Genomic DNA, 19,812 nt, shown 5'->3' with positions numbered 1-19,812 from the left:
CTCAGCCTTGAGGTCCCAGGCATCCGCGGTGTTGTACTGGGTCCAACATCTGTTCTGCTGCTGCCCGTCACTGCTCCCCATGACGCTTCATAGCTGACGTGAATGAGTCATTGGTTCCTGATGCCAAGAGCTCTGTTTTACCCAGAGCTCCTGCAGAGAATAGCCATGGAGAATGATGATGCCTGTTTGCCGCCAGCTTGATTATCGGGAGAACTCTGATTCTTTCCCCTCCACGTTCCTTCTGAGCACCTTCAGCTGATACGCTCAACTGCAGCACCTTTCTGCCCATGTTTGCGCTTGCACTTGACACTGGCCCTGGGTCCTCAGGGCTTCCTGTGTGTGAGCTCACCTACAGTCTCCCTCCCTGCCCCCCTCCGTACCTCCACCAGGCACCTGGGACTGCTTCTCACTTGCCTGTTGCTTGAGTGAGTATGTAATTTGGTACCTCGTCAACAGGGACGGATTTGGCCAGGGCATCCGTTTCTGGAGTCAGACTCTTATAGAACCAGCGGACAGGTGGTGGGAGGGCTCCCCCGGCCCCGTGGAGGGCCCCCTTGGAAGAGGGGATGCTAAAGAGGTCCTTTGTCTCAGAGCCAGCGATTAGGTTGCAGCTCTTTGTGCCAGTGAGTCCAAGGGCAGGAGGGCTCAGCGTTGATAGAGCAGGGAAGCCTGAAACGCAAAGGCTGCAGATTCAAGAAGCCAAGTACATTGTTCCCAAAACTTAAAAACCAGGTATAAGATCTTTCCAGTGGACATAGAAGGCTGACCACTCTCAGCCAGCTTCCAGCACTGTCCCTGTTCCTAAACACTCCTCGAATGTCAGTCTTGGTGCTTTGTCTTCCTGTATTTCTCCTGGGTTCACGATACAGTTTTGTTAGGGAGATGCCAAGAAAGCACTCAAGCATTCAGTGGTTGCGAGATTCAATTCCACCTTGGAAGTTCCTTTTTTAATTGCCTTCTTTTTTATTTTTTTTTTTTTTGCTGCCCCACTAACCTTACCATCCACCTCTTTTCTCCCCTCTTCCTGTTTGCCGATGCTCTCGCAGAACAAAGAATTAAAGACGCTGTCAGAGCAGCTGTCAGCAATCACCTCCACACACGACATGGAGGTGGAGAAGCTGAAGAAGGAGCTGGCCTGCTACCAGCAGAACCAGGGTGAGGACAGCGGCCCGCAGCTGCAGGAGGAGGTGGAGAGCCTGCGGACTGAGCTGCAGAGGGCCCACTCGGAGCGCAAGGTCCTGGAGGACACCCACACCCGGGAGAAGGATGAGCTGAGGAAGGTCTGTTGGGGCCGGAGGGGTAGCTGGGTGGTGGATGAGTTAACGCAGCACCCCTCCAAGGCAGTTTTGCTTCTTCCAGCTCTACAGCTGCCATGGACTTTTCTGGGGCTTATGCCCAAGACTGACATCCCTCTGCGTTAAGATGTAAAGTGCCCCTGTGTTGGGGGAACGCACACAAGCATGTGTCCATTCACCTGGCGAGTGTTAATTGAGTCTCTGCCCTTAGTGGGACATGATGGAATCCCCTGAAAGGTTACGCATGTGTGCCTTTGGGCATGTTCCTTATAGCCTAGAATTAACCACTGAATCAGCTCTGTGGCCTGAGTCCTTCTTGGCAAGAGAAATGGTTTAGAGGTAGTGGCCTTTCTTCCTGACATTGCCTGCAGGGATTAGGGGCAACCTTATGGCATCCCCTGGGCTTCTCCAGTGGCTCAGCGGTAAAGAATCCACCTGCCAATGCTGGAGATGTAAGTTTGATCCCTGGATCGGGAAGATCCTCTGGAGAAGGGCATGGCTACTGGCTCCAGTATTCTTGTCTGGGAAATCCCATGGGACAGAGGAGCCCGGCGGGTTACAGTCCATGGGGTCACAAAACAGTCGGACACAACTTAGCGAATAAACAACAAAACATCTAGGTATCCCTCCCCATAATCACAGTGCTTTGGGGAATTTGCCTAAAGTTTAAGTATTGATCGGTTCAGCCTGGCTCATCTACTCTGTTTGGCGTGCTCTGTAGGTTTACTCTCCATTCCATAAAATGTAACTTCTGGGATTGGACCCCTGTCCCCCATTGCGAATGTCAGGATGCAAGGAGCCCCTTCTCCACTCCTTAGATAGCTGTCCAAACCAGGGAAGCCCCACATGCCCTGCGGAGCCTTCCACAGCCTCAGTGTCCTATGCCATCTCTATGGCATGGCCCACGTGCTTGGTTCCTGTCCATCACTGGAGAGTCGCAATGGGTTGAGAATCTGTGAGGGAAGGACTCAGTGTTTCTAATGTAAAAATAATAATTTTTAGTATTTAAAAATCAGGGCAAGCAGAATGCTTTCACAGGAATGGTCCTGAAATAGACAGCTGGAGTTTTTGGATTCTCACCCCTGCATGCCCATTACTAAGTGCACACAGGAAATTTCTCTGACCTTAGTTCACTCATCTGTTTAAAAAGAAAGAAGAGTTGGTTTGGATCATCTTTAGGCCCCTTCTACTTGCAAGTAGTCAGCTCCACGAGATGGTATTTGATGGCTTCTAGAGGGAAGCAGGCCCTTCTTGAGCCCTGATCCGTGGCGCCTCTCTCTTCTCGTGCGCCTTTATCTTCTCTGGCAGGACCAGAAATGTGCAGGCTGCCTTCAGCCAAAGGACATGAAAGCCTGCAGAGCCAGAACCTGCTGGGCTTGCCAAGCTGCTTTTGTCATTTCGTATCCAGGCAGAACTTCCACACCATCTCCACTTTCTCCAAATCCCAGGGTTTTCCCAAAGTCAGAGGGTGAATCCGCATGGGGATCATTAAGTCACATTAGGTGACATTGAGACGTGGGACGTCCCAGCGCAGGCACAAAAGTGCAGCATGTTGCCCCGATAAACCTGCCAGCTCACCCACCATGAGGCCTGGAATTGAAACCATTTGGTGTCACTTCAGGTGGGATCCAAAGAGCTCCAGTACGACACTCCTTTATGTCTAAGTGCAGAGAAGAATTCAGCTAGAGCAGAATGGCAGATAAGAAGTGATTTATTAGAATAAGATGCTTGTGAGGCTTACAAGCGGGAGGGCAAGAAATGCCTCGCCCTGCAAACTTAGTGGGCCGCAGCTTTATAATCAAAGGAAAAGTGGCAAGAGGGAGAAGACCTTTGTCTTTCTTGCGTGGGCGTCACATTTTCATCATCATTTCCTTCCCCGGAGAGAGCAGGGGATTGACTTGTCCCTCCCTATATGGTCAGGCCAGGACTGTCATGTTGTTGTTTAGTCGCTCAGTCGTGTCTGACTCTTTGCGACCACATGGACTGCAGCACGCCAGGCCTCCCTGTCCTTCACTATCTTCAGGGTTTGACTAAACTCATGTCCTTTGAGTTGATGATGCAATTTGACCATCTCATCCTCTGTCACCTCCTTCTCCTCCTGCTCTCAATCCTTCCCAGCATCAGTGTCTTTTCCATTGAGTTGGTTCTTTGCATCAAGTGGCCAAAGTATTGGAGCTTTAGCATCAGGCCTTCCAAAGAACATTCAGGGTTGATTTTCCTTTAGGATTGACTGGTTTGATTTCCTTGCTGTCCAATGGACTCTCAAGAGTCTTCTCCAACACCACAGCTTGAAAGCATTGATTCTTCAGCACTCAGCCTCCTTTATGGCCCAACTCGCACATCCACACATCACTACTGGAAAAACCATAGCCTTGACTAGATGGACCTTTGTCAGCAAAGTAATGTCTCTGCTTTTTAATATGCTGTCTAGGTTTATCATAGCTTTTCTTCAGAGGAGCAAGTGACTCTTAATTTCATGGCTGCAATCACCATCCACAGTGATTTTGGAGCCCAAGAAGATAAAATCTGTCACTGTTTCCATCATTTCCCCATTTGTTTGCCATGAAGTGATGGGACCAGATGCCATGATCTTAGTTTTTTGAATGTTGAGTTTTAAGTCAACTTTTTCACTCCTTTCCTTCACCTTTCAAGAGATTCTTTAGTTGTTCTTCACTTTCTGCCATGAGGATGGTGTTATCTGCATATCTGAAGTTATTGATGTGTCTCCTGACAATCTTGATTCCAGCTTGAACTACATTCAGCCCAGCATTTCACATGATGTACTCTGCATAGGAGTTAAATAAGCAGGGTGACAATATACAGCCTTGACGTACTCCTTTCCCAATTTGGAACTAGTCTATTGTTCCATGTCCAGTTCTAACTGTTGCTTCTTGACCTGCATACAAGTTTCTCAAGAGGCTGATCAGGTGGTCTGGTACTCCCATCTCTTGAAGAATTTTCCACAGCTTTTTATGATCCACACAGTCAAAGGTTTTCGTGTAGTTAATGAAGCAGAAGTAGGTGTTTTTCTGGAATTCTCTTTTTTCTATGATCCAACAGATACTGGCAATTTGATCTCTGATTCCTCTCTGCCTTTTTCTAAGTTCAGCTTGAACATCTGGAAGTTCATGGTTCACGTATTGTTGAAACCTACCATGAAGGATTTTGAGCATGGACTTGCTAGCATGTGAAATGAGTGCAATTGTGTGGTACTTTAAACATTCTCTGACATTCCTCTTCTTTGGGATTGTAATGAAAACTAACCTTTTCCAGTCCTGTGGCCACGGCTGAGTTTTACAAATTTGCTGGCACATTGAGTGCAGCATCATCTTTCAGGATTTGAAATAGCTCAACTGGAATTCCTTCACCTCCACTAGCTTGGTTCGTAGTGATGCTTCCTAAGGCCCACTTGACTTCACAGTCCAGGATGTCTGGCTCTAGGTGAGTGATCACACCATCGTGGTTATCCAAGTCATTAAGATCTTTTTTGTATAGTTCTTCTGTGTATTCTTGCAACTTCTTAATATTATCTGCTTCTGTTAGGTCCATACCATTTCTGTCCTTTATTGTGCCCATCTTTGCCTGAAATATTGTTCCCTTGGAATCTTTAATTTTCTTGAAGAGATTTCTTTTCTTTCCCATTTGATTGCTTTCCTCTATTTCTTTGCATTGTTCACTTAGGAAGGCTTTCTTATTTCTCCTTGCTATTCTTTGGAACTCTGCATTCAGATGAATATATCTTTCCTTTTCTTCTTTGCCTTTAGCTTCTCTTCTTTTCTCAGCTATTTGTAAGACTCCCTCAGACAACTATTTTGCCTTTTTTGCATTTCTTTTTCTTGGGGGATGGTCTTGATCACCGCTTCTTGTATGTTACAAACCTCTATCCATAGTTCTGAAGGCACTCTATCAGATATAATCCTTTGAATCTTCGTCACCACCACTGTATAATCATAATGGATTTGATTTAGGTCATACCTGAATGGCCTAATAGTTTTCCTTACTTTCTTCAATTTAAGTCTGAATTTTGCAATAAGGAGTTCATAATCTAAGGCACAGTCAGCTCATGGTCTGATTTTTGCTGACTGTTTAGAGCTTCTCCATCTTTGGGTGCAAAGAATATAATCAATCTTATTTCGATATTGACCATCTGGTGATGTCCATGTGTAGAGTCATCTCTTGTTAGAAGAGGGTGTTTGCTATGATTGCATTCTCTTGGCAAAACTCTGTCAGCCTATTCCCTGCTTCATTTTGTACTCCAAGGCCAAATTTGCCTTTTACTCCAGGTATCTCTTGATTTCCTACTTTTGCATTCCAGTCCACTGTGATGGAAAGAACTTTTTTTGTGTGTTAGTTCTGAAAGGTCTTACAGGTCTTCATAGAACCGTTCAACTTCAACTTCTTTGGCATTACTGGTTGAGGGCTGTCTTAGCACTTTGGAAAAATATTTTCAGGTCTCAGTGCACTGAGGGTTTTTCATTTTGAAAAGTCAGTTTCCCATAAATGATTGTTCTTGTGTGCACAGAGCCTGTTTTGGAGGTCATTAACTTACTGAGTTCACTGGGCAGGGTCCGGGTCTCATGCCACCACTGTTTTATCGTTCAGGGCATGTCCTGTGCCTCTGTTGCATGGTTTTGTGGTTAAGCAAGCCTGCTTTCTCGAGTAATCATTAACTTACAGGAATTTCCCATGTTTTTCTACTTAAAATCCCCTAGTGAGATAAACTATTGAATCACCTATTTTGTCCCTTCATTCTGTCCCTATCAGAATGAACTTCATTCTTCGGGGTAAAGCACATGCTTAAGGAAACTAATGTAGCTATTAATACAAGTCTATAACCTATAAAGCATGAAATTCCAAACTTGTGGTTTATGAATCCTTGAGAACAGATAGTCAGTAACCTTTGTGTGTGAATAAAAGACAAGAAGGTGAAATCAAAAGCCAGAGAAAAGAAACCAAGATTGAGACCTGAGACTGGTGATCCTAGGAGAAAAAGAAAAGCAGGTTCTCTGCATATGGATGCTGGTCACACAAGATGGTGTTAACCCAGCAGATCACAAAACCGGGGTCTCCTGTCTTTGCCCCCATGGGCAGCACTTGACTCATCAACTGCCCAGGCTCCTTCCCTGCTTCTCCTGGGACAATGGGATTTAGGGACTCAGAGCACTTTTAAAATAGCCGTGTCTCCATCCTAGGGAGCCTAAGGGTTGATAATATCCCAGTCTTCCTCCACAGAGCCAAATAAGGAAATGGGCTCCCTCCTACTTGGATTTGAAAAATTGTTTGTATTGAAGTCTTGACCTGGGTCTTAAATACAATGAGATCTTGGTCCTGGCAAGGAAAAAGAAATTCAAGGACATTGAAACGAAAGGGAATAGCAGGCACAGAGGCAGAACAAGAAAAGCACCTTCCTGACTCCAAACACAAGCACATCCTAAACTGGTCACATGAAGTGTGAAGTCTGCCTTTTTCCAGGAGGACGTGCTTGCAGGCATGCTAAGTCGCTTCAGTCATGTCCGACTCTGTGCAACCGTATGGATTGTAACCCACCAGGCTCCTCTGTCCATGAGATCCTCCAGGCAGGAATACTGGATTGGGTTGCCATGTCCTCCTCCAGGGGACCTTCCTGACCCAGGGATCGCACTTGCATCTCTTGTGTCTCCTGCACTGGCAGGCCGATTCTTTACCACTTGTGCCTGGGAAACCCCAGGAGGAGAACGAGTGGAAGCACATTTTCCTCTTTCTCTAACGTCTTCCATTTATTCTGGTGGCTGTGGTCATGGGCAGGTGTGGGCTGGCTTTGTACCCCTCTGATTCTTCTCTGCCGAGTCAGGGTTTAATATTTATCAAAGGCCCTGTGTCCAATCTTAACACTGCATAATCAGACAATTGGTTTCTTCTCCGGCGTATCCAACAGCCTGCTCCTCGCTGAAAAACATCGATGACATGCATGAATCAGGGAGGGAGCCGACTGCTGGCAGACGTTTAATGAATTGATTTGATGTCTCGGTCAGCAAGTGCCGTATTGGAACTGACATCTGGAAGAGTGTAGGCTCTGCACCCCTGACAGGATTCTCATCATGAGCCCACATGGCCAGGCTGCCTGGGGCTGCGGGAGGCCAGGTACCCCTGGGGGCAGGAATTCAGTGCAGAGCCTGGGCATTCCCGCCGCCCCAGTCCAGCCATAGATGTTAGTTGGCAGCTGCTCTGTTAAAGGTCGCTGTTGTCCTGGCCTCTCCCCAGAGTGGTCTGCATCTCAGCCTGCAGCCTTCCTTCCTTTTAGCCTGTGGGATGTGTGTTTTGTTTGTTCTTAAAGCTATCAGTGATCCCTATGCTGACTGACTTGTGTACCTGTGCTCTTTCGTGTCCTTGATGAAGGAGTCGTGACTCCCAGGCCTGCCGTTGACACAGAGGCCACGACTCATTATCCAGAATCTGCTCTGTGGTGAGGCCAGCACGACCTGGCTTGGTGCAGGGTTGCCGGTGGGTGACGAACAGCCCACAGCCAGGTCCCTGGCTCTGAGCAAGGGGCCCTGATGTTTGTGAGCCCCAGGCCTTGAGTATTCAGGCTGGTGCAGTTGGGGTTCTGTGTTCTATCATGTCATCGGTCACCACACCACCAGCTGGTGTTGACCTTGGGTAGTTCCCATGTAAAGGCTTTGGGGTTTTCCAAATACAAGTAAATAGATCCACCTTTGCAGGTAGTAAGGTTCTCACAGTGGAGTGTGCCGCGTCTTCCCCCAAAAGGTGCAGTGCAGGGTTTCTTTGGTCCGTTAAGACTCAGAACTGTGCTATCAGTATGCTTCCTGGGTCCAGAGAGGCTGATGGTTTTTAGAAAGAGGACGCCATGCTGCCTCGTGGAAGGACATTATCTCACTGCAGCCTTTCTCAGTGCTCACAGCCCTTCATTCATTCTCTTGTTATTTGGTGAGCGTGTCTGTTAGGCCCTGTTCTGTACCCTGGGGGAAAAGTAAGCAATTTTAAAAGTCCTTCTCATTTTTATGGTGCTTAAATATTTGGGGGTTATTGGAGAATGCACAGACAGGAATCAAACACAAATTATCCCTCGTGGGCTGTAAAGAGAAATAAAGCAGAGGAAAGGGATCCAAGGGGAGCCAGGTGGGCAAGGGAGTTTGTTTCATTCGCGATGGCCAGAGATGCCTTCTGAAAAGACACCCAAGTGAGGCGAGGAGTGAGCCGTGAGGACTTCTAGGGAGCAGGTGATACTTGTAACGGTACATCCACCGGCCCTGAGGTGGGAGCAGGTTAGGTGGGCTCAAGGCCCAACCCTGAGGCCATTGGGCAGAGATGGAGAAAGCAAGGAGAAAGGTGGTGAGGTCAGAAGAGGAAGGATCTTCGGGCCTTGAAGACAGTCCAGGCTGTGAACCCTCCAGAGAGATCAGCAAGTCTGTCTGAGACCGTTGGTCCCTGCCGCACCGAACTCCATCCTGAAGCTCTGCTGTCAGAACCAGTCCTCTGGGGCCTGCTCCAGGCTGTGGCCATCACTGTCCTTCAGATGTCAGCCCTCTGACCTGTTGGGATTCGGGTGGCCTAGGGGCGAAGAGCCGGGACCCATTTGGCTCAGGGTCACAGCCTGCAGTACCCCTGCCTGGCTGTGTGACCTTCAGCCAGCTCACTAGCTTTTCTGTGCCTTGGTTTCCTTAAAAGCCGATGAAGATGGCACCCGCCTCACAGGTATTAAGGAAGCCGATAATGGCACCTAGGACCTAGTTCAAGCTCAATGACTGTTAGCTTCCTATTCCTTCTGCCAACCTGAGACTGGGTGGAGAGCAAGGGCTCCGCCTTAGTATCCGTGGGCCCCACCCTTGCTCCTGATCCCACGTCTTGGCGCAGTGGGTGCTGAGTGACAGAAGCTGTGATGCTGGCCCAGGGGTCTGCGCTCTGCCGAGCCTCTCTCTGGGGCTGTTTTTAATGATGGGACAGTCGCTCCCCCTCCCTGTAGCAGTGCAAGAGCCCTGCCCTTGGCCTCCTCTCTCTGTGTAGGAGCCCAGCCGAGTGGAGTCCCAGGTGAGTTCACGCTGCGCTTCTGCTCAGCCCACTGTGCACTTTCTGTCTCCTCCTCCTCTCTGATCGGGTCGATTTACCTTCTTCTCAGTGAATAGGCCAGCAGTGCTTCCAGAACTCTGCAGAATTAGAAGTGCTGTCCCTGCTGTAGGCCACCTTCGTGCTGTGTACCTTTGTGTGAGATGGTAGGTACACAGCCAGGAGGACAGAGGACCCAGATCCCGGGGGCAGAAGAGCATCCTCCAATCCACTTGTCCCATGGTTTTCTGCTAGAAAACTTGCCTCTGGCTCTTTTTACAGTGCAAATGCCCAATTTGAAAAAATTTATTGTTGTTCAGTCACTAAGTCATGTCTGACTCTTTGAGACCCATGGACTGCAGCACACCAGGCTTCCCTGTCCTTCACTCTCTCCTGGAATTTGCTCAAATTTATGTCCGTTGAGTCAGTGATGTCATTCAACCATCTCATTCCTGTATCGCCCCCTTCTCCTCCTGCCCTCAATCTTTCCCAGGGTCAGGGTCTTTTCCAATGAGTTGGCTCTTCGCAGCAGGTGGCCAAAGTATTGGAGCTTCAGTATCAGGTCTTCCAGTGAATCTTCAGGGTTGATTTTCTTTAGGATTGACAGGTTGGATCTCCTTGCTGTCCAAGGGACTCTCAAGAGTCTTCTCCAACACCACAGTTCGAAAACATCAATTCTTTGGCACTCAGCCTACTTTATGGTCCAACTCTCACATCCATACATGACTACTGGAAAAACCATAGCTTTGACTTTTGAAAAAAATAAGGCAAGACAAAACAAAACCAAAAGCCCAGCGCTACATAATAAAGGCATTTACTGAGCTAAGGTATGTGTTTCATTTAACTTACCAGGGGCTAAATTAGCCTCATGGTAAGAGGATTTACATCATTGTTGGTTCCCATGATCTGTCCCAAAAAACCTGTTAGAGGTAAGAACACTCCTAGTAATATTTCCTGGCAAGAGTTAAAAGACCCTCTCCACCAAAAAAAAAGAAGAAGAAAGAAAAGGAACTGCTGCTTGATGCTTAATGAGTCCCCAAACCTGGTGAGCGTGCTGTTTTGTTATTTCTCATGCTGAGGGGAACACAGCCCCTCAATTCTGTGTTACTGAGTGTCTCTCACTACAGCCTGCATCCCTGCCAACAAAAGGAAGGCGACTTGGCTGCAGAAGACTGTCACCCTCATGTCTGCCAGCAACTCTCCGTCTGCTAGCTGGCTGGGGACACCGGGGCTGGCCAGCACCTGGGGAAGTGTGATTGGGGAAGCACTCTCTGCCCTCCTGGGATGTGGAGCTGGGATGGGGCCCATGCCTCCTTCTGTGGGCCCACTTCCAGAACTGCTCCTACCAGGAAGAAAAGCAAAGCTCCCCAGTGCCACTTTGATGAATGGTTTAGAATAACAAAGCTGAGTTCATCAGAGGCCTGCCTTCTGGAATCAGGGAGGGAGATGGAGGAAACAAATGAGGCTTGTGCACAACAGAAAATTTTAGTGGGTACATCCTCATAAGTGTTACCCTCCCCAACCAGAGTTTTGGCTGAGATTGTAGATCGCAGGTGGTTGCAGTGAGGCTTATGATCTCAGGCTGCATTCAGGCAAGTGGAGGTTTCAGGTCCAACCTCATGGTGGTGGCACATGCCTTCTGTACCAGGCAGATGACACGTTCCATTTCAGAAGGTCATCGCCTGCCTGTAGGATGCTCAGAGAACAGTGATGAGGATGGTGAGGGATCATGGAAGCCATCTCAGGTGACCACCTGCTCTTTGAGCTGCCTGCATGTTCAGAGGGTTGTTTAAGGGAAGCGGAGTCTAGTTTTATGGGAAGTCTGGTTACTTCACAGCCTGCTCTGAACACCCACCTCCTGGAGCCGCTGGCTCAGAGGTTGCAGCCTTGCACTTTGAAGTGGGGCTGGAGTCCTGCCCTCCTGACCATGGCACCAGGTGAAACTTCACTCTGGCTAAGCCCTGGGCATTATTTTGTAGAGGTTCACTCCATGTGGTTTCTTCTGTTGGTGGTTTTCTGTTTGACTTGACTCGTACATCTAGAAAAGGGGAAGCTATTTTGATTATTTGCCAAGCTAATTTCAAGGCGCACATGAGATCATTGCGTGGTGAACTGTGTCCAATAACAGTAAATTATTTTCCAGTAGTGTATGTGCCTCCTGAATTGAATTATTTGATTAAACAAGCTCATGTATTCTAGAGGTTTTAGTCGATTATAAACACACTTTTAGAACAAAAAAACCCTTTAATGGAGTCCGGGGTTTTACATCGGGAAAGCTTCAGCTCCTTCAGATCTGCAGGGCTCCTCATTCCTTCAACCAGTGTTGAGTGCCGACCCAGGCTGGTTCTGATGATGTGGCAGCAAGGCACATGGCCCCTGGGTCCTCTCTGAGGCCTCTGGTCCAGGTCGAGCAGGTGGCAGGGAAGCTGAGCCTCTGCCCGCGGGGGTTGGGGGTTTGAGGGGGGGCCTACAGGGACAGGTAGGCCCTGGGAGAGCCACACGCCCAGCACAGGCCCCACGCACACCTGCAGGGCAGGAAGACTTCCCGGAAGAGTGGCGGTGGAGAACTAAACCGTGAGAAGAGGTTATCCAGGGGAGAGTGGGGACGGGCAAGCTTGGCCGGGGGAACACAGAGATGCTCAGGCAGCCGCTGGAGGGTGTGCAGGAGCTGGGCCCTCTGCTCAGGGCCTCTCCACCCTGAGGACAGAGGAAAAGCCTTTCCCAGCCTGGTTCTCACTCCCTCCACCCGCCCGACTTTGTCTTTTCTCAGCCCCTGCCTGAACCGCGTGTAAACACCAGCACGCGGCCGGCTGAGGCTCCCAGGCCAGGCCTCCCACCCCGCTGCACCAGCTCTCCTGTCTATAGACGGCCCGTCCCCCGGCCGCCTGGGAGAGCCCGGATCCAGGCCTGGCCCAGACAGCCTGCTCCTCCTGCCTGTCGGTACCAATCCTGGTGACCTTCTCCTCCTGACTCGCTTGGCGGTGGTGATTCTCAACAAGGGAGTCGCACTGCCTCCTGAGTTCCTAAAGGGAGAACCACAGACCTCGCTCCTGGGCTCCAGCCTTGTTGAAAGTCTCTCCTGACCCTGTCTATATGATGCTGAGGGTGGGGGCTGCAGTTATCTTAACTCACCTCTTGGTGCCTTAAGTTTACCTTTAAAGCCAGAAGGAAGGGAAAAGGGCATTGATTGAAACATAGCCAGTTGAAACTCCAACTTCTCCAAGGCTTCTGCCCTGTAGCCAGCATCCTTGGGGCCTCCTTTCCTGCTTTTACTGCCACGGGGGTCTAACAGAGCTTGAAGGGCATGCAGGTGAGTCCTCTAGGATCTGGGTGACCATCTCTCCCCCTAGATTCTGTGCTACAGTGTCCCACATAACGATTCTGGAGGTCTCCATCGCGTCTTTGTGCACAGACCAGTTATGACATGTTCTGTTATTGTACCGAGGAAGGCATTTTGAGACTCTTTGTACACAGGTTGGGAAGAATCCTCTCCCAAGGAGGTCATAAGATGTAGCAAAAGTAGCCAGAACTGATTTCTTGAACCAAAGGGAGAGAGGTTGTTCGTGGTGTCATTCAGCACAGTCTGCAGGGATGCTCGTCACTCAGACCAAAACCTGGGAGCCTGCCTTACACTCATTTTTAAAAATCTTTTGCCACAGCTAGCACTTCGCATCACACTTAGTAAAGTAACAGCTTCACTGAATATAGTTCACACAGCATAGTTGAAAGTCTACAGCAAGTCTTTCTCCCTTCCCCAGCATCTGGGCTGTGCTGGTCCAGGGAGACCGACATGGGCAAGAGGGAATAAAGATCAGAGGTAGGTCTTCATTGTTAGCATCAGACTTTCCTGAGACTCAAATTGGAGAACTCAGAATTTACCAAGACATGGAACTAAATGCAAGGAGGCCAGTTATCACTGTAAGTTCCTGCACATGGCATATGAGCTTGGTGTAAGCTTTTCAGGAGGTTTTTGTGGGCATTGGAAAACCACAAGCAGTGGTGAACTCATCTGTCTTGTTTTAATGGGATTTTTTTTTCAGTGTACAATTTTAATCTCCAAATGAAAGCTACTTTGGCTGATTCAGTTTTCTTAAGTTAAAAAAAAAGAACATTTAAACATAACCAGCTGAAGTTCAAACCCCACAGAAGGAGCCTTTCCTCAGCCTGGCATCACAGGCAAACATTTCTCCCCCTGCTCTTTTTCAGCGAGTTGCAGACCTGGAACAAGAAAATGCACTCTTGAAAGATGAGAAGGAGCAGCTTAACAACCAGATCCTGTGCCAGTCTAAAGGTGGGTGCCAAGTGCTGGATTTTTCATTTTGAGTTGGAATTTATTTTCCACACTGACTTCCCCTAAAGATTTCCACCAGGCATGCAATTGGTCTGGATGCCACAGTGGGGAATGGGTTCTAACAAAAGAGAGCTGAAAAAGAAGGGTGATCTTTAAGATCCCACTGCCAAATTTGGTTTCAGGAGGTATCATGCAGTGAGATGCACACATAATAGACAATATAATGCATGCGATCTGGGTCAGGGAGACCGTGCGCTCCAAGAGTGACGATGCAGTGTGCTACTGCATGGCCTTGAGCAAGTCCCTCAGTGACTGCAGTCCTCAGTTTCTTCATCTGCAAAATGGGCATAAGGGTACAGACCTCAGCCTGTGACATACTTAGGATGGTGCTTGACCTGTCGTGAGCACTTAGGAACCGTCATTATTGCTAGTTTTAAGTTTAGCATCCAGAGTACCTGTTGTGGCTTCTTCTACCCAGTCGGTCACCTGTCAGTGTTTGCTGGAGAGGGGGTCGAGAGCCGGATCCCTGGGCCCCTCTCTCAAGCATGCACGACCTGGGCTGCCCTCAGCTCCCGTGCGATGCCTGATCAAAGAGGAGCAGGATGTGCAGATCCCAGTTCTCCGGCGACTCAGTGCAGCCTTCAGCAGGTGGCTCCCCTCCCGTCCCAGCTCCTCCACTGGACCACGCGAGTGCACAGACTCGCCCAGCGCGGTCCTGTTGAAAACATTTAAGAGTTCTTAATTTCCCTTTAAAAATTGTCTGTTTTCCACTGATTTGAATCGCAAGTGTAGATGGGAGAATAGTCCATCTACGTTCCCTCCTTCCCTTCCCTCCTTCCCCTAACATAACCTGTGGCCTTGTCTCCTGGAAAGTGAAAGTGAAGTCACTCAGTCGTGTCCGACTCTTTACGACCCCATGGACTGTAGCCCACCAGGCTCCTCTGTCCATGGGATTCTCCAGGCAAGAATACTGGAGTGGGTTGCCATTTCTTGTCTCCTGGAGCCCCCTTTAATCTCTCTGCACGATAGGAACCTGAATGGCCAGGAACAGGGAGGACGCTCGGGAAGACACCTGGGTTCTCCCGTTGCTGTGACAGCTGTCTCGAGGGAGAGGCAGGCGCAGTAACCGAGGGAGCTGTGGTGTGTGTGGCGGCTTCTCTCCCTGGCCCCTGGGGGTGAGCGGGGCCTTCTCCCCTTCTGGAGACTGGAGCCGGGACCACGCTGCCCTGGGCCCTGCCGTGGGGGAGGCTGTTGAATAAACTCGCCCGGTATCTGCGTCGTGAGCTTGTCGTGGCAACCTTTTCACCGGTGGTTAGTCGCTCGTCTACGAGTGAGCGGACGGAGGGACAGCCACACTGAAGCATCACTGTGGCTGCGGGCGCTTGCTTTCCAGATGAGTTTGCCCAGAAGTCTGTCAAGGAAAACCTCGTGATGAAGAAAGAGCTGGAAGAGGAGCGCTCCCGGCACCAGAACCTCGTGAAGGAGTATTCCCGGCTGGAGCAGAGATACGACAACCTTCGGGACGAGATGACCATCCTGAAGGCAAGGAGGGCTGTCCTGACGCCCACCCACCAGCTCTGCGCCCTTTTTCCCACGCGGCCGCCACCCCGGCACAGCTCTCTGCAGAGCGATGCTCTGGATCGGTGTCCCCCCCCACCCGCCCCCCCCCCCCCACCCCGAGAGTCCTCACCCCGCCCGTGGGTGGTTGTCCCACAAGCAGGTGGCAGGGTGATGAGTCGTTCCCAGGGCAGCTGCTTTTCCAGCTCTGGGGGCTCATGAAGATCTCAGGGCTTGAAGGGAAATTCCACCCGTGTGAATATATCTCCTTTCTTATTTCTGTTCTGGAAAAACCCCCGTGTGAGAGCAGGAAGGGTGTGGGGAGCGCATACTGAGGGCAGGCCCTCGAGAGCCTGATGGTTTGTCCTAATCCTCAATGCGCATGTGAATACATAGGCGCATTTTCATATTTCAAGATTTGCCATTCTTTTTTACCCCATGTAACTGCTCCCTCCAGAAATGCACAAACAAGACTAAGTTAATTGCATAGAAACCAGGAAGAGAAGCTGAATAGGAACATATATAGAAATCTAAAATTTTCCTACCAAGATCGGTTTTTGACTCTCAAAGTCAAATCAGATGCAAAGGGGGAAAAAGTTATTTTTAAGTGAACAGTATAAATGGTAAGCTCTATTTCTAATATGCTTACTATTTTGAAAAATAGAATTGGTGGCGTGCAGGTTGAAGCAGGGGCCGCGAGGGGCTGGAGTGAAGCGTTCTCTTCAAGAGGGAGGCTGATGACAGGACTGTGTGCACTTCAGAGTGATAGGGTTAAGGGTCGTTTCAGAGAAAATCCGCCCAAGAGTTGGGGGTTTGCACTGAGGGACCACAGGCCCGCTGTGGGGCTGTGTTCTCCTCGAGGTGTCATTCTGTTGCTTGGCTGGATGGATGGAAGAACTGTAGGTGAAATTTCTAATTGGAATAGCTCTATTTAGCTACCACTCCAAGAATCAGTGGTACCTATTCTTGTTGACAAATGAGGCAGAAGTCGACTCTAGGGTCTACCATTACTTGAAAAGTGAAAGCTCTTATTAACATTAATTAACATTAATTCATTTGAGTTTTCACATTTCTCTCCCTAAACAGCAAACCCCAGGCCACCGGAGGAACCCGTCAAACCAAAGCAGCTTAGAATCTGACTCCAATTACCCCTCCATCTCCACGTCTGAGGTTGGAGACACGGAGGACACCCTCCAGCAGGTGGAGGTGAGGAAGGAAGGCTCTGGGCTGGTGTCTGTGGGTGGGGCGGGGTTGGTGACCCATGTGGAACCCCCAAGGCACTGTTCTGTTGCTGGCAACCACAGTGCCTACGGCTCATTTCTGACAGCAGGACCGCTTGGACCATGGTGGACTTATTGACTCTCTTATCAACTCTCTGGAGTTGATATTTACTGTGCAAGGCAATAAGTTATTGTTCCCACTCTACATAAAGAAAGATCCCTGATACCTCTTGCAAAACTGAGGAACCTACTGCAAAGAGGTGAAATAGCTGGAGGAGCTAAGTCATTAAAACAGATGTAAATTAGCATCCCCACTTACTGCCGCAGTGCATATAGTCATATCAATAGATACACAAGAAAATTTTCCTTCCTGACTAAGCAGCTGGATAAAATTCAGAGGACAACAACAAATATTTAAAACTACAGATATTAGCAGAATGACTTTCTTTGTCAGTAGTGGCCTCGTAGAGTCACTCAATGGTCTTTATAGTCTGTGTGTAATTTTACCAAAGGTACGTAGACACACGATTTTTTCTCTGACATTTGAAAAGCAGAAAATGACAAGCATGTAAAACCTTATGTAGCATGTGGAGATAGATGTGGAAGAGATAAAAACAAATGTGACAAATGAAAAACAAATAAACAAAAATGTACTTTGAGACATCCTTGTGCCAGACACTGCTGCCAGGTGCTAGAGAAACAGTAGGGACTGACCCAGAGGAGGTCCCTGCCTGTATGAAGCTTGTCTGATAGATAGCTAGACAATAATCAGTTGATGGAAGATGCTGGCTTAAGACTCTTCATTCGCTGGCTTAAGACTCTTCATTTCGCTTTGCAGTCTCCTCCTTTTTTGGAGGCTTTGGTCAGCCTGAACGCCAGATGCACTACCCAGGTGTTTCTATGTGTGAGAAGTTTACATGCAGACATAAGCACTTGCATCAGTGGATTTATGTTCTTTAAGGAAGCTGAGGCTAGGTCTTGGGACTGGCCGAGCAATGAACCCAGTGCTGGCTAAGCACGAAACATTCACTAAGTGCTAGATGAACCAAATTTTGCTGTCCTATATGTACACACATATACTTTCTAAAAAAACTTTTCATTTTGTATTGGAGTATAGCCGATTAACAAACAGTGTTCTGATAGTTTCAGCTTAACAGCCAAGGGACTCAGTCATAGGTATACATGTTTCCATTCCCTCCCCCTTTTAAAAATCCATGTGGATATGCTTGTGTAGATATCTGCATTTGTCACCCCCACATTTGACAAACTCTTGAGGACAAACCCAGGCATGAATCTTAAGGAAGAAACCTACTGGGAATGGGTGGTGTGGAGCCTGTTGGATAAGTGGTTGCCTGGCAGGACAAGTGTTGGTTTTGTTTCGAGGTGCAGTCGCATGGCGTTTGAGAGCCCATTTATAGTCATTAGCAACCACACTGATCCTTCATCAGGATGTGTTACATCCTGGGTTTTAGTGTCTCTGGTTCGAGACCATTCTCTAGAAATGCGCTCTTTTAACTTCCAAATAAAGTGGCTGCGTCTTTATCCATCTGTTCCCCGAGTGTATGATCAGTCATCTTAGTGTCTCACACGGGAACAATACAGGCGACTGAGACGCAGATGTTATCCCATATGAGAATGCCACATGGATGGTACTGGCTTTGTCTCAGAAGTCTGGATTGGTGATGTCTGGGAGGGAGACGGAGGACAGACAGCTGACAAGAGGGTGCCGTGTGTTCCCTAAGGCATCCGTGCTATTAAAACCTCTCTTCCTGTTTCCTGTCTTCCCTGAAGGAAATTGGCCTGGAGAAGGCGGCCATGGACATGACTGTCTTCCTGAAGCTGCAGAAGAGGGTGCGAGAGCTGGAGCAGGAGCGGAAGAAGCTGCAGGTGCAGCTGGAGAAGAAAGAACAGCAGGATGGCAAGAGGGTCCCGGTGCGTGAAGGGGCTGCGAGCCCGCGGGGCCATGCTCCCAGGGTGCTGGCTTCAAAATGACCCTGCTCACTCCTGCCGGGGCACATGGGCCGGGCGTGATCCTGCAGGGTCGTGCTGGGCCTGGGTGTCAGGGAAGCGCTTCATCTCGTGTTGGTGACCTATTGAGTCTTCTCTGCCAGTGCCCACATCACCCTGGTTGGACAGGTTACCGCTTCCCCAGTAACCCCAGGGCAGAGAATTTCCGCTGGTGAAGCCAGCGGGGAGCCTGTATCATTGTCACCCCCTTGCAAAGAGAACCAGGGTGTGATTAGAGTATAAATACAGGTGACCCTTGAACAACTCGTGTTAGAGGCGCCCAACCCTCTGCACAGTTGAAAATTCACTTGTGATTATAGTCAGCCGTGGTTCTACATCTGAGGAGTCAACCAATCGCAGATTGTGTCCTGCTGTAGAATTTACCATTGAAAAACATGCAAAATTAAGTGGACTCATGCAGTACAAACCCAGGTGGTTCAAAGGTCGACTGTGCAGGCAAAAGTCAAATCTCAGAGAAAATTGATGGCCTTTTGTACCTGGAATCTGGTGTTGGCTTGAGTTTAACCCCATTGGGTCAGGGGCAGAGCCAGTTTGCAGTCACCCTTCTTTCCTAGGACTGTACCTTCGTCTCAATCTAAGTTATCATCTGCATCTTGGGTCTTCAAAAGATATTTCTTGAAACCTTAGTGTCTGCAGATGTATGGCTCCGTCTATGGACCCACTGGACACCTATGCAGCACTCAGCGTTGTGCTGGTGTTGGACTCATTATACGTGTTGAATGTTTATTAAATGAGGGAAATTCAAACAAAAGAGAAATTCACAGATTGACTAGATTGTAAATTCGAGGGATGTGTAATCTAGTTCAGGGGGACCAGATATAACACCGATGAAAAATAAAAAATACCATTGGTAGTATTTTTAATAAGTGCCAGGTTGAGTACAGACAGGTTGGTGCTGTAGGGATAGAGAGAGTCCACTGCCGTTAGCAGTAATGCAGAGGTAAGCACCACTTGCTGTAAGGACCACTTCTGATGGGATTCGAGGCCATTCTGGACAAGGCTCACATCATTAGCTGACCTCTTGGCGGGTCTGTGGAAGGTCTTGGGTCTGTTCTCAGGCCCCAATTGTCCATTGTGGGGCTTGACCCCTCCCTGCATCCTCAGCCCCACCCATCCTACCCCCACACTCCGTCTCCTTGTGTGACACCCGACCTCCTTTCTATCAAGTGTGACACGGATGCTGACCTGAGTTACTGGTAAATTCCTGGGCTTTTTCCTGGGCAGTAAGTGGGGAGGTAAATCTTGCTGATGGATTTAAATCTCTTAGGTGGATTAGATGCAGAATGGGGAGTGAAAGGATTAGGTTTATAAATGACTCATTCAATTAGGAGAGAAGCTGCCCTGACAGGTGAGCACAAATCAAACAGATGAAAAGCTCACA

The 19,812-nt window shown here is 48.8% G+C and overlaps 1 protein-coding gene across 2 annotated transcripts in view; it reads left to right on the top strand.

Annotated features, from left to right (window-relative positions):
• The window catches only part of MYO5B (myosin VB), a 338,715-nt gene that overhangs the window by 278,358 nt on the left and 40,545 nt on the right, over positions 1 to 19,812 (top strand). For both annotated transcript variants that reach the window (XR_010662907.1, XM_065932686.1), the window contains exons 22-26: positions 1,047 to 1,280; positions 13,542 to 13,626; positions 15,020 to 15,168; positions 16,270 to 16,389; positions 18,195 to 18,335. Coding sequence is in view for 1 of the 2 variants with exons in the window: in XM_065932686.1 (XP_065788758.1) it covers positions 1,047 to 1,280; positions 13,542 to 13,626; positions 15,020 to 15,168; positions 16,270 to 16,389; positions 18,195 to 18,335 (729 nt within the window). In the remaining variant the exon portion in view is untranslated. The remainder of the gene's footprint in view (positions 1 to 1,046; positions 1,281 to 13,541; positions 13,627 to 15,019; positions 15,169 to 16,269; positions 16,390 to 18,194; positions 18,336 to 19,812) is intronic.

Source organism: Muntiacus reevesi, chromosome 4, assembly GCF_963930625.1.
Source record: "Muntiacus reevesi chromosome 4, mMunRee1.1, whole genome shotgun sequence".
NCBI lineage: Eukaryota > Metazoa > Chordata > Mammalia > Artiodactyla > Cervidae > Muntiacus > Muntiacus reevesi.
This window is presented reverse-complemented; position numbering and strand designations above follow the sequence as displayed.